The sequence below is a fragment of the Pimephales promelas genome, chromosome 6 (genome assembly GCF_988280905.1).
Source record: "Pimephales promelas chromosome 6, fPimPro1.hap1.1, whole genome shotgun sequence".
NCBI classification, from domain to species: domain Eukaryota; kingdom Metazoa; phylum Chordata; class Actinopteri; order Cypriniformes; family Leuciscidae; genus Pimephales; species Pimephales promelas.
Window position 1 is genome coordinate 9,543,506 of NC_142774.1, and position 14,519 is coordinate 9,558,024.

Below are 14,519 nucleotides of genomic sequence, written 5' to 3' on the forward strand. Positions count from 1 at the left end.
ACTCAAAATATTTTTCTTAAAACTCTATTTTTATACTAAAACTCTAATTTGTCTTTTTCTTTTCACATGTAGCCAACTGTGGATCTCAGCTGAACGGTCAGTGTTAAGTGCAGTGACACCTGTCGTCAAGGTTGACAAGAAATGTTTTTGAAGGCTTGCATGTAAGCATTTCAAAGAATGTTTCTAAAATGTGAGATTTTTTTCTTTTCTTATTCAGGATATTTAAAAAATGCCTTACAAATAATTCCCTTTCCAGTGATAACATTATCATTCCGCACAAGACCGCACCTGTTGTGCTATATCATTCCTGACACCAGATAGACGCTGAAGAGTCATCACTGATGAATCAGGGTACACATGTGTTTCCAGGGGAAGTAAAAGTTGTGGATTGTTTCTACTGGCCTAAATACAGCATTTTGTTTTTCCGCCAAACGCGATGTATGCAAATAAGTGCCTTTTAAGGGTCTTTTAAATAGTGTTGCAATTAAATACCATTTTTAAAGGGAGCCTTGGATAAACTTTTTTGTAAATCAAATTTTTCAGGGTTGAGTGAGCTATGAGGCAAGGACTCAAGATCCAAGAAACTATGGGCTTTTTATTAATAATAAAATAAAACAAATTAACTCAAATTTTATTTTAACATTTTATTCTGTGTGGAAAACATGACTAGCAGCTTGATAATAACTAAGACAATAAACAATAAAAACGCACAAATACCTTCAGTAAACAACATATAAAAATACAACTTTACAATAAACACTTCATAATAAGTACAGTAAAATTAGCAAACTATCAGTTTACAGTTAATTAATAGTTTATAAACACATAATTGGGTTTCCGTCTTTTATGGAGACTTTCCATAAAAATATTGATTTTTAATTATGTTACCTAATGTGTATTTGTATGTATTTCATACAAGTGGTTATGTTAAGCTTTGGAGATTTGTAAAAAATTTTAAGGAACTCTTAATACTAATTCGTGTCCAATAAAGGTAATTAATTACATTTTTCGATATTTAGTGACCTACTTTTATCCAAAGTGACAACAATTTATGGTTAATAAGTTGTTAACAAAGCATTATCCAACTCTTTACATATGAGCTAATTAACCAATAATAATTTGTGTAATACGATAATGAATTAAGAACTCACATATAGTCTTTTAATATATAGTTTCTAAACTATTAATTGACTATAAATGATTGATTTGTATAATGCATTATAACTGTAATTATAAAGTGTTACCAGTTATTTAAGCATTTGAAAGTTAAAAGTCACTGTTAATGAGTTTCAAGACAGATTAAATGCAAATTAAAAATAAAAACTTAAAAAAAAACTGCAATTATAGATCTACAGATGTAGATTTCATGAATGCATACTTCTAAATCTAAAAACATATTAGGCCTAGATGTGTCTGGGCTTGATCCACAAGGTTTTTGCATAGTTGTACAGGCTAGTAAATGCCATACAGAGGGGAAGTATTAATCATGCTGACAGACTGAAGCATTAATCACTCTAATCAACCATATAGCTTATAGTTATCATGTTAAGTGACATGAGAAATACAGGTGTTTTCACTGAGATTATTTTGATGTGCTGGCTTTAAATAAGCTGATTCTTCTGATATGAGGATAAGCTTAACCAGTACCAGTTTGATAAATATTACAACCTACATTTGTAAGAAAAAAAGAGGGGAACAGAATCCTGTCTAGCAATTGATATGTCAGAAAATGCATTCCCTGATCCCCAAAATGATCAAAATGATTAAAATGATCTCTCATCATGTGGAAGTGATAATGTTTAATGAATCTGAAATATGATATTCTCATGAGTTTGCGGAACATCCTGGACTAGTGGTGATGTTAAGAAAATGGACATGAACTTCACAGTTAGTTTCTTTGTTTCCAATGTTATCTCATGTTCCATGGATAATACGGTTATTGCACCAATTATTTCTTTAAAAAACGACACAATTCCTCTCCTTTTATATTTTTGCATAAGATCACATGGGATTGGAACCAAAGTAGAACTATCCAGCAGCTGAGCCAGAAAACACTGTCACCAATTATAACAGGTCAGGGTTTTGAGGGTTTATTTATTTATTTTGGTGGTAACATTTTCTAAAGAGTATGGTATTTAAACTATTTTGTGCTGTTATATAATTTAAGAACAGAATTTGTGGATATGTGGATTATCCTGAATAAATCAGAGGAAGTGTTTGAAGAATTCAAGAGAGGCTTCTTCAGTGTGCGTGACCAATGCTTGGTGGAGACCTCTGGCCAAAAAATCCTCCGATGACACAAAATGACTATTCCAGACAAAAAATACACAAATCTCTCTTCTCAGGGGGATATGAGGGTGGAAAGCAGGGTAATTTGAAAATACTACAGGTTTTCTAACAATGCTAAATCCTGAAGTGTTATTTGGTTTGAGAAAGTGCCCAGGGTATGAGTATCTGAGTGAGCTGCATATGTTAGATCAATCCTGTTTATCAGAACAAGTTAACACTCAGGGCCAAAGTCATTGTTTGAAGCAAACAACCACAAGATGGGGTTCTGCGAAGAATAAGACCGGACCAGAGTTCTGCTCACTTGTTGTAAACTTCAGCAATCATTTGCTAAAGAACATCCGATCAAGTTTTGTGGTAGTTTCTGTTTCCAGTATAGGCCTACTTGACAAAGAGAGGTTTCATTTCCAAATGTTATATATATATATATATATATATATATATATATATATATATATATATATATATATATATTTTTTTTTTTTTTTCTTGCCTGGACCAAGCTAACTTTTGGACTAATTTGACAAAAGTAGCTAGCTCATTCAATTTCAATATTTATTGTAATAAGAAAATCTACCGGAGCTAAATAAGGCAGTTTATGAATAGGCTACTGTAAGCTGCGTGTTTGGAGTCTCGCGATGAGTAACGTTATTTTTGGTCGCTCGCCAAATGCTCGAGCGTTTTCCATTTTATTGTGGAAGAGGAACATTTACATTTCAATTCCATGCCTGGTCTCGTCGAATGCAGTGTGTGTGTGTTTATTTTTATTTTTTTTATTTATTTTTTTTTATTGAAATTAGGCTATGTAGCCTATTCGAGAGCATTATTTCGCAAAGCATTTTCATAACTAGTCTACACTGGGAAAAATGACGGCATTATATTGCGGTACGCGCATCTCGACCCCTAAACGGCGAAATCATTAAAATAGCTAGACCCTATGTCATCTAGAACTCGGAAACTTTAATGTGTAAAAATGTCCACGTTGTCGCGCAGATTTAGCACGCCACTCTGTAGGCTATTATTTAGCTGTATTATTTTAATATTTAACTACAAAAAATAACTATAAATGAAATAGCCTAGTGTAAAATGTGGAGGATTTTCACCTCTGATTTAGCTTTCGTTTTCCAATCATCGTCAAATAAATCGTCTATAACTCGCTATAAACGCGGAAGAATAACAACAAACGTCACTTTCGTTTTCGTGGGAACTCGCTAAATAGTCGAGAATTTGCTTAACAGTCCAGCAGTTTCACTCTCGTTTTCGATTCACCCTGTATTTAACGAGACCGTGTTCTTCTGTGCACGGATGCATGACGCTGCTGGAGTCTGAAGGTTTCATCCATCAGCTGTGAACATGTTCTGCTACTGGGGAGCGCAGGTCAGAGAGGGCTTCGGTCTCTTACAGGCTGCAGTCAAACATGACAAATGTGAAATACGATCCGTGTGTCCGAATTCGAAATCAGCATTTCAGGACATATCAGCTGGAAGGAGTTTTGTTGGATTTATCCGGGATGGGAAGGTCTCGGTCCTGAGATTGCGCAGTGAAAACTGTGATCAGGATGGAAAACTAAGTATTGGCTTTTTCATTCATAAAGTTGACATCATTATATAATAGCCTGATAAGTCTTGAATCTTTTATTTTCATAGCCTATTTAATTTGATAGTAGCCTACATGAGTTACTTATAGCCAACTGTATAATATTTGTAACTTAGTAAAGTGTCTGTATGTATAGCCTACTGTCTGAACAGAAGTTGATATGATAAAAAAAAAAAATTCATTTACTCCAGAGCAACTACAGCTGAAGAATGACAGAATCAGATCGATTGTCTGTGGAGGAGCTGGTGCGGTTCTTCTTGCTTATGGAGGAAAAGTTCTCATTATGGACAAATCTACTGTGTGCAGGTACGTTTTTAGGCATAACAGTATAAATTACCATGAATTAACATATGTATGACAGACAGATTGTCTTTTCTCTGCAGTCCTCTTAAAGGTCTGGAAAGCAGGCAAGTGATTCAGATCGCGTGTGGAGACCAGCATTCAATGGCACTAACCAGGGGTATTCACAACAATTTAATCTAACAGCTGATGTTTTGTTTTAATCTTTTGACTTCTTATGATTGAGCTGTTGTTGGTCTTTCAGAGGGTCAGCTGTTTGTATGGGGTGATAACACTCACGGTCAGCTGGGTTTGAAGAAAGCACAGCCCAGGTCTCTGTCAGCTCCTCAAGGTGTGGAGAGTCTGTGTGGGGTCCCACTGGCTCAGATCAGCGCTGGAGGAGACCACAGCTTTGTTTTGTCTCTCTCTGGAGTCGTGTTCGGATGGGGGAAGAACTCGGCTGGACAGCTGGGCCTCGGAGACACTACAGGTCTGAATATTTCATCATATAAAAGCACATATAAATGCACTACATGTGTGCAATACTAGATGAATTTACTGTTTTTCCACCACAGACAGACGCGTCCCAACGGTTGTAAATAGTCTGAACCAAAAGAAAACTGTGTCCATCTCATGTGGAGGGGAACACACTGCGACTCTATCAAAGGTATTATTTAGTAATATTTTTATATATTAATACCATATTTAGCATACAAAAAACTGGACAGGAAATGTAATTAATAGTTTATGTTTCAGGGTGGCACTGTCTTCACATTTGGATCAGGAGGTTTTGGCCAGCTTGGGCACAACTCATTTAAAGACGAACATTATCCGCGGGTCGTTGCTGAACTGTGGGGATCTAAAGTGTCCCAGGTCACATGCGGGAGGTAAACTAGACTTTTTTTTAGAAGCATCAGTGTTTCAATGCAGATTTCTTTTCATTTCCTCACATGTTTGCGATCAACTCAGTAACTAGGCATTTGATTCTTTCTTGAATGAAGACGTCACACACTCGTATCAGTCGAATCGTCTAAGGTGATCTATTCATTTGGATGTGGGATGCAAGGCAAGCTGGGAAATGGAGAAATGACCAAGCAGTCTGTGCCTTTCCCTGTGGATCTGTCAACTAGTAATTAAATCATATTTTAGCAATAGGCTGTTTTCTTAGGAATATATATTTTTTTTGTCCCATGATGTTGCTAAACTAAGCTTACTAAACAAAATTTTTATTGCACACAGAATGTGGCCATGCATATATGATTGAAAAACTGATTGCTGGAGAGAATCATTCCTTAACTTTGTTTTTCAAGGTACAGTTACACACATTTATTTTAACAATTACATTATTGCTTCACTGTGGTTACTTAGTTTTTTATGTATATTGTAGAAACTTGGGAATGAGTCTAAACCAAATTCAAGCAGAGGGATTTTGACATTAGATAACAGAATGATTGACCGATGGGTGTCTGGAAGTGATTCATGGAAAGTGAAAAAGAAGTGAGTGTTTAACAACAGAGATACTAATGCTTAAGGCTCCTGATCTATAGTAGGTTCATGAAATAGTCTTTCTTAACATAATTAAATAAAATAATGTGCCAACGAGGTGATGAATTTTAGACAGGAATTGAAATCAATAGAAATATTATTTAAAGTATAGTTGTGTTGTTTACAGGGACATAAACACAGTGTTCTCCTCAGCTGCCTCTCTGAATGGAAGTTTCCTCAAAACAAGGTAAATATCCAAATCTGAATTAAGCAGTCTAATCTATTAGTTCCTCCTTTTTGTGCCTAAAGTGACTTAATGTAAGTGTCTGTCTTTGTAGTTGTGATGAACACTATCAGACATCTGAGGAGCATTGTGGGTTGGATTTTGATCTGGTTAAAGCATCCTTTGCAAAGTTATCAAACAATGAAAGGTTGATCTCAGAGGTAATGGTAAATCCAGCATTACCAAAAATGTTCATTACATTTTAAACAATGAGATGCAGTTGATATTTTTCCGTACCTCAGGTAGTGAAGGTAGTTCAACAGACACTCCTGCCGTCTCTGAACCCAAATCCAGCGGGTGTGGAAGCTCTGAGAATTTACCTTCTCCTCCCTGAGCTCATCAGAGGACTCCAGGGACAACAAAGAACTGAACTCACTGGAGCACTGGCCTACAAAATCCTTGATCTGAATCCTGCTGCTCTAAAGATGTTAGGTAAAGCTGGTGGACATTTACATCCTTTGTGCTGTTGTCCTTGTTCTATTTGTAATTGTATGTTTCATGCATGTTGTATTCTCAGAGATGTACTGGTCCAAACTCCCTGATAATTTGCTCAAAAACTTGGTGGACTTATTTCAAAAAGAGTCTGCTATGTTAATTGGCAGGATTGCTGTTGTGAAGTTGGACTCTAACATAGAGAAACACCTAAAGAAATTTGTCCGGATCCTTCAGATGGTCTATCAGGTGCTTTTTTTTTTAAACATTAGATCAAAATTAGATAGAAAGCAAACATTTAAACATATTATTAACCATATTATGTTATTTTGATAATAGTTTCACTAACAGTGTTTCTGTTGGAAAGGTCTCTCGCAGTGTACACAGAGACATCACAAAGAGTGATTTTATCATTCATGAGGTCAATGGTCTCCAAGATGTGGTGAGAACAAAAACCTTTTGAAATCCTACTGGTCAACCTATATGGGTTTTTTCAATGGCCGGTGATGTTACTACATCATCTACTGCAGGGGTGTCCAATCCCAATCCTGCAGAGTATAGCAACATCTTGTCCCAACATTCATGTCTAGAAGATTCTAGTCCTTGAAAACCTTGATTTAGTTGTGTATAATTGGGATTGTAGCTAAAGAGCAGGAGCAGGATTGAACGCCCTGATTTATGGAATATCTTTTCAATATATAGGTAACGGTACATATGGCAGCAATCACTGTATTTATTTAGCAAAAATAAATTGCTCAATTTATAATAAAAAAAAAATACTATCAATTGACAGTACAGTTGTTAGATTTTAGAAGTCACATAAGAGGGCGTTAATACTTCTGATACCCATGGTTGTCTACTGATAATATCTGTATTGGTAATGATATATTGATCCACCATTAATTCCCACTATAGGAAAAAACCCAAATAATTTTGTTTTCCTCAAATCAACAGCTGCAAACCATCAATGAAGATGTGAATAACATGCCGTTGTTTTACTTTCCTGAACAAATCGAGACATTGGTGGCACATCAAAACTACTATAATGTGAGCTCAATCTTTTGGCCATATCTGATATGTATGCACATTTCAGATCAAGTAAGCATGATGTTAATATTTCTCTATTCCAGAAAATCTTAAAAAATCTGATATCACTTCCATGCATCTTTAATCTGGAGGCCAAATGTAGCTATATGAAGAACAGAGTATGGAAGGTAATTTCCCTAAAAAAATATAATGTGAATTATTTTTGTGTCAATGTACTTTTTAATCACAGAATGAAATGATTTAATAGCAGGGTTATCTTCCGCTGACTCTGAGACGCACAGCTCTGCTGGAGGATTGTTTCTCTCAGCTGAGAACTGCCAGCAAGCAACCTCTCGCGGGATATTGGCTGGCGGTAAGGAAAACAAAAACTGTTTTGATTCAGTAACAGGTTACAACAAGTCATTTTTTTGTGCGCAGTTTTATTATACAAACTGTTACGAGCTGCAGTATGAATACATTCTTTTGGTTATCTGACAGGTGTTTTACACAGAGGATATGAAAAACACAGTGACCGACGTGAATAAGAGAGACTTTTTTCTCAACGTGTTTAAAGAGCTTTGTGCGCCAGAGTCTCAGCTGCTCATGGACAATGACAACAAAACTTTGAGCTGGTTCCCCACAAAGGTGAGGCAAAGATGAGGTCATGCTAAAGATGTAAATAGTGGTAACAAAGTAGTTTAGTTAAGTCAGGTTACATCCCTAAAGCCGGGTGCACACTGTACGATTTATAAAAGTCCTTTGCGATTGTTGCTGGTCAGACTGTACGAACATGGTCCCCGCTGTTTCACATTGTGGGATCTCAGTTGTCATTAATGTCAGACTGTACAGCAGTCGAGAAAGACACGTTAAAATAGACAGAGAAGAAGACTTGTAGGAGCCATTTTGGATCCATATTCCACCTAAATGCTTATTAGGAACACCTGTTCAATTTCTCATTAATGAAATTATCTAAACAACCAATCATATGGCAGTTGCTTCAATGCATTTAGGGGTGTGGTCCTGGTCAAGACAATCTCCCAAACTGAATGTCAGAATAGGAAAAAAAGGTGATTTAAGCAATTTCGAGCGTGGCATGGTTGTTGGTGCCAGACGGGCCGGTCTGAGTATTTCACAATCTGCTCAGTTACTGGGATTTTCACGCACAACCATTTCTAGGGTTTACAAAGAATGGTGTGAAAAGGGAAAAACATTCAGCATGCGGCAGTCCTGTGGGCGAAAATGCCTTGTTGATGCTAGAGGTCAGAGGAGAATGGGCCGACTGATTCAAGCTGATAGAAGAGCAACTTTGACTGAAATAACCACTCGTTACAACCGAGGTATTCAGCAAAGCACTTGTGAAGCCACGACAATTTGTGAAGGGATGTTTTCTTGGCACACTTTAGGCCCCTTAGTGCCAATTGGGCATCTTTAAATGCCACCGCCTTTCTGAGCATTGTTTCTGACCATGTCCATCCCTTTATGTCCACCATGTACCCATCCTCTGATGGCTACTTCCAGCAGGATAATGCACCATGCCACAAAGCTCGAATCATATCAAATTGGTTTCTTGAACATGACAATGAGCTCACTGTACTAAAATGGCCCCCACAGTCACCAGATCTCAACCCAATAGAGCATCTTTGGGATGTGGTAGAGCATAGGATGGATGTGCATCCCACAAATCTCCATCCTATCCTATCCTATCAACATGGGCCAACATTTCTAAAGAATGCTTTCAGCACCTTGTTGAATCAGTGCCACAAAGAATTAAGGCAGTTCTGAAGGCGAAAGGGGGTCAAAAACAGTATTAGTATGATGTTTCTAATAATCCTTTAGGTGAGTCTATATTTGTCCATTGGGTGGCCAAGGTCTCCAGACTTATTTTTTAAAGTTGATTTTTTTTTTTTTTTACTTGAGCACAGTGTTTTAAAATGCTGTTATGTGCTAAACTCTACAAAAGACATGAATGCAAGGGTCAAACATGTACATCTAGATTGTTTACATAGAAAACAATGAAAAGTAATGCTAAAATACCTAATGTCTCTTTTGTGTTTTTCCATTTATTTCCATTTTTTATTATTGCTCACTTTGGCTTTAACCACTTATTGTTCCACACTAGATCCGCGTGGAGAAGGAGAACTACTTCCTGTTTGGGATTCTGTGTGGCTTGGCCTTCAACAACAACTCTGTAGTGAATCTGCCTTTTCCTTTAGCTTTGTTCAAGAAGCTTCTCAATGTCAAACCATGTCTTGAAGATTTGATAGAGTTCAGCCCGCATCTTGGCACGTGAGTGTTTTTACACAATGTTCAATGTTATCTTGATTCTCTTATAAATTTGTATAACGATTGCTAAAATATACTTCCATGTTCTGTGTATATGCTGCAATTTATCATTAGCCTCGTTTCCATTACTTTTCAAATTGCGCTAATTGAAATTGCGAATTGAAAATACGTCCAATCGAAAAATGTCAATTTCGCAAAAACTCCCACTTATCGCAAAAAAGATTTTACTCTTACATGAGGTGGTTTTTCAGTCAATTCGAAAAAAAATTTTTTTTTAGAAAAACTGCAATGGAAACAGTTTTTGCAATGAAAACAGTTTTTGCGCATTTACAGGTCATCTGATGTAGTCTCCTTCGATTAATGATAATGGCCATTGCAGTGGTTGGGATATACATAAACCTACCAAAGTCCATTGCCATGATTTTTGGAATGACTTATCGTGAGAGGAAAAAATGAAAGTTTTAGTAGCATAACATCATAACATCAATTAATGGAAACGCTGTAATTTCGCAATCTTTTTTTGTCGACATTTAGAAAAAAATCACAAAAGTTTTGTGCAGATCTATAATGGAAACACGCCTATTGAGTAACATTGTTTAATGAATCTGAACCATGATATTCTCAGCAGTTTGGAGTCCATCCTGAACTACAGCGATGACGTGAAGGAAATGGACCTATTTTTCACGGTTCGTTTGTTTAACTCTTGTGTTATCATGTGCTGTGGAGCTTTTAAAGACATCAGCTCTCATTCACTAATAATTGTGTGGATTATTAACATTTATACAGTACCCACAGGAGAACTTCTCATGAAAAATAATCACTTAATTCACACCACATGTGAGTTTAGGCATATTTTGCATAATAATCTCCACATAAGGACTTTCTGCACTCTAAAGTCTAATGATTTTTTTAAATGTGCTCTCGCTCTGCAGTAAGTAATCAGTAAAAAAAAAGAAACCTCAAAAACCAGATCAAACACAAGAAACACCTTTGATACACACACAGACCTCTCATTAAAGAGCTGTACATAAACATATCTGCATTTTTATGCAGAGGTACATCATAGTTCGAGCTATAACTCACCAATTTTTGTTGTCTTTTATGATGCAATATATTTAGGATGAAATATCAATGAAATTTCATCAATGAAATGTTTATAATAACATTTTTTTTGTGTACGCATGGTTAAATTTATTTTCCACATTTATTTTTTATAAATTTTTAATATACCTTTAAAATGAAAATGTTCATATGCAAATTTTGCACAAAAAAAAAAGGTCTGCATACAAGGTTAGTAAATGAGACCCATTTGTGACGTTGAGGAAAGGAATGAAGTGGGAACAATCGCAAGCACATTTATTGACAAAAAAAACAGGTACTGAAGTAAAACACAGGGCTTAAATACAAAGGAACGGGTGAGTGAAACAAGACACAGCTGGGCAAATTAACTAAGAACACAGGTGGAAAACATGAACACAAACGAGGAGTGGGAAAACTGGACAGGACTAAACCAAATACACAATAATGGGGGGAGCAAGACAGACAAGAAAAAGACATGAACCCACACCGTGACACCATTATTTCATAAACGTTTTTTTTTTTTAATCTTTCTACATAAGATCACATGGGATGGAACAGAAGTCGAACTGGATCCCGCTGAGCCAGGAAAAGTTGTAACAAATTATAACAGGTCAGGGTTATAGTTTTCTAAAGAAATCGTCTCAGGTTACGACTGTAACCCTGGTTCCCTGAGAGGGAACGAGATGTTGCGTCGAGATACAGTGGGAACACCCCTTCGTGAAGCACGTGTATAATCAGTCCAATGGAGAGACGAGGCGTCATAGGCGGGTGACATCATCGACCAAGAAACTATAAACCTAAAAACAGACCGCACTAGCTTCTGATCACAAATCGAACACATGCATGCAGGGAGTCTGGCGTGGTGGGGCCAGGGGTGGGCACGTTCCCGGGATGGACCTGCTGTGTCTTCATTCATGGTTTCGTCTCTTATCTAAATCTGACCATGGAGTTGACTTTGGCGGAAAGCTGAAGGTGATTGCTGATAGGCTGTCCCAATCAGTGGCACCTGCACAATCCAATCACGTTTGAGAGGGAAACAACAAATTCAGGGTTTCAGAGATTTTTCTTTTTTCCATTATTTCTTTTTTTTATAAGTAGTAACGGGTACTCACGGTTATGGATAGAAATGTGATGGCGTAAAGAGTACAATATTTCCCTCAAATGTACTTGAGTAAAGTCATGAATACTCCCCAAAAATGATACTTGAGTAAAGTACAGATCCCTCAAAATTGTACTTAAGTATTATACTCAAGTAAATGTACTGTGTTACTGTCTGGCTCTGCATATAATACATTCATTCAATTTACAACATCAACAAATTAAAAAGAATTTTCCATAATTACCTTCTTGATTCAGACTGTTTTTTAAATAATATTTAGTAATATTATCATAATTTCCCTATTTTCATTTGATGTGTTATGCATTCTAATTGTATCAACATATTTTCTTAGAATGCCAAGGAAAGAAGGAATAAAAACAACAACAACAAAAAATTACTGCCCTTTTTGGTCCCTCCACCCCTGCCCCTGAGGAGGTCTTTATAGTTTCCTGGTCAATAACGTTCATTGGACTGATTATACACGTGCTTCAAGACGCAATCAAGCAAGGGCGTTCCCACAGTGTCTCGACGCAGCTCGAGTTCCCTTGAAAGGGAACTAATTTTACTGAGATACCCTGTCACTAGAACATCGTATTAATTTAGCTTAAACTTCATCTTGGACATAATATTCAATAATTGGTATATTAAAAAAATATGATTTCTGCAACAGAAACAAATTTGTGGACAAGTATGTGGATTATATCCTGAATAAATCCGTAGAGGAAGTGTTTGAAGAATTCAAGAGAGGCTTCTTCAATGCGTGTGACCGATCTTTGGTGGAGATGTTTGAGCCAGAGGAGCTGAGAGGAGTTCTGGTGGGCAATGAGGAATATGACTGGGCCATCCTCAAAAAGGTCTACGATAACACAAATGTCAAACAAAAGTCAAAACTACAATGCTCTTGACGTTGTGAGCTAGTTAATACTGACTATATCTCTTTTGATCATTAGAACACCACATATGAAGGATCATTTCATGCTGAGCATCCAACCATCATCTCATTCTGGGAGGTGTTTGATGAACTGACACCAAATGAGAAGAAGAGCTTTCTATGTAAGTTCACTTGTGATTATATGGTACTGTAGTTCTGTCTAGCAATAACTGAAAATGTCATTTGTCGAAATGAGATCTAAATCAAATTTCTCTAGCTGCTCTAATGCTTTTCAGGTTGTGACAGTGTCTTGTTTGCCAGAACTCATTCAGAGTGCTTTCAAATAAATCTCTCCTGTTTTCCTCTCTGAAGTGTTCATAACAGGGTTTGAGAAAGTGCCCATTCTGGGTATGAGTGCGGTGAAGATGAGAGTGGGAACTCTGTACAAGTTAACTCAGGATCATCTACCAGAAGCCCTTACCTGCCATGCTCTGTTGTATCTTCCTGTTTATCAGAACAAGGAAACACTCAGGGCTAAAGTCATTGAAGCCATCAACCACAAGAGGGGGTTCTGGGAAGAGTGAGACAGATGCTGGTTTTCTGACACCATCCGTGGACACAAGTCACAACTCTAATAACTTGATACTTGATCCTTGATAAAGGCTTTTACCATGCCTCGAACACTGGGGGCCAAACCATTTTAGGGGGGTATTTAATTCAATTATTTAAAGGGATATAAGGGAATAAAGAAAAAAAGAACTCTAAAATAACTCTAAATCAACTTGAAAAATTTATTACATTAAAATATGCACACATGCACTCTTAATTGTATGCCGAAAATAGCAGTGTCAATGTTTCTTGTCTTGTCTTCTTGTCAATGTTTCATGAATCACATAAATGGTGTAGGCTTAAATGGGTTAGACCTGAGATTGTGGAATCGCTACATTTGTAACAGCCCATTTTAAAAAAACAGTTCCTGCAGTTAGGTATTTGTTTTATTGTTTTTTATAGCAAAATTTTTATTTATATCCGGAAAAAGATAAAGATTCTGTTGGCAAGACATTTCTGTTTACAGTATTTTGACAACAGATTGGATTATATTCCAAATGCTATGTAATGTGTTGTATTTATAATGTGTTGTAACTTAATTAAAATAAACATGTCTTAAAATGTTTGTTTATTTGTTTATTTTTAAAAAACCAAGATTGCAATAAATAAAGATATAGAAATGAAATATTAACACGTATCCAACATTTTTTTTTCTCGAAATAAAATAATTTATAATCAACTAATTCTTTAAGTATACAGTAAAATCTTTATAAAGAACATCTAAGACTACCCTTACGAAAAAGAAGTATACTTCAAATACACTTACAGTACATTAGTAATTATATGTAACCACATTTAATAAATGTAACTGTGACCACCCAGAACATTTGGGTCTCGTAAATTTTGAAGTATTTGTATATCTTTTATTTTGTATTTATATATGTCTATTTCAATTTATTTATTTACAGTATATAAATGTTTTATTTAAATTACTTTAATTATGAGTTTGCACTGGACAGTCCAGTGGCATTTTGTAAATTCTGAGTGACAGTTGGGAGTTGAGTGGTGCCATGACAACTATGGTGCATCCTCAAACAACACAGAGATGACCACTAAAACACAGTTTTGTCTCTCTCATGCACTCTCATTTATCCATGAAGGTTAGTAAAAATGATAAAATTTCATAACAGTTATTCAGATGCTTCTAGTATATTAATCCAATTGTTTGTTTCATGCATGATTTTGGCATA

General features: G+C 36.2%; 1 protein-coding gene across 6 annotated transcripts; it reads left to right on the forward strand.

Moving 5' to 3' along the window:
- Positions 1 to 3,458: 3,458 nt before the first annotated feature.
- Positions 3,459 to 13,892, forward strand: LOC120491232 (putative E3 ubiquitin-protein ligase HERC4). 6 transcript variants are annotated; one of them, XM_039688932.2, is made up of 24 exons: positions 3,466 to 3,856; positions 4,074 to 4,188; positions 4,266 to 4,342; positions 4,427 to 4,651; positions 4,737 to 4,828; positions 4,918 to 5,048; positions 5,163 to 5,290; positions 5,401 to 5,471; positions 5,549 to 5,658; positions 5,834 to 5,893; positions 5,985 to 6,090; positions 6,172 to 6,361; positions 6,447 to 6,610; positions 6,729 to 6,803; positions 7,316 to 7,408; positions 7,492 to 7,575; positions 7,656 to 7,760; positions 7,886 to 8,032; positions 9,507 to 9,673; positions 10,296 to 10,356; positions 11,290 to 11,360; positions 12,520 to 12,703; positions 12,800 to 12,902; positions 13,093 to 13,892. In XM_039688932.2, the coding sequence occupies exons 1-24, from the start codon at positions 3,640 to 3,642 to the stop codon at positions 13,302 to 13,304; spliced, it is 2,988 nt and encodes a 995-aa protein (XP_039544866.2). In that variant the 5' UTR covers positions 3,466 to 3,639; the 3' UTR covers positions 13,305 to 13,892. The 6 variants fall into 6 exon arrangements, with proteins under 6 accessions (XP_088988194.1, XP_088988195.1, XP_088988192.1 ...); XM_039688936.2 differs by having other exon boundaries at positions 10,299 to 10,356; XM_089132066.1 differs by lacking the exons at positions 11,290 to 11,360; positions 12,520 to 12,703 and having other exon boundaries at positions 3,464 to 3,856.
- The last annotated feature ends 627 nt before the right edge of the window (positions 13,893 to 14,519 follow it).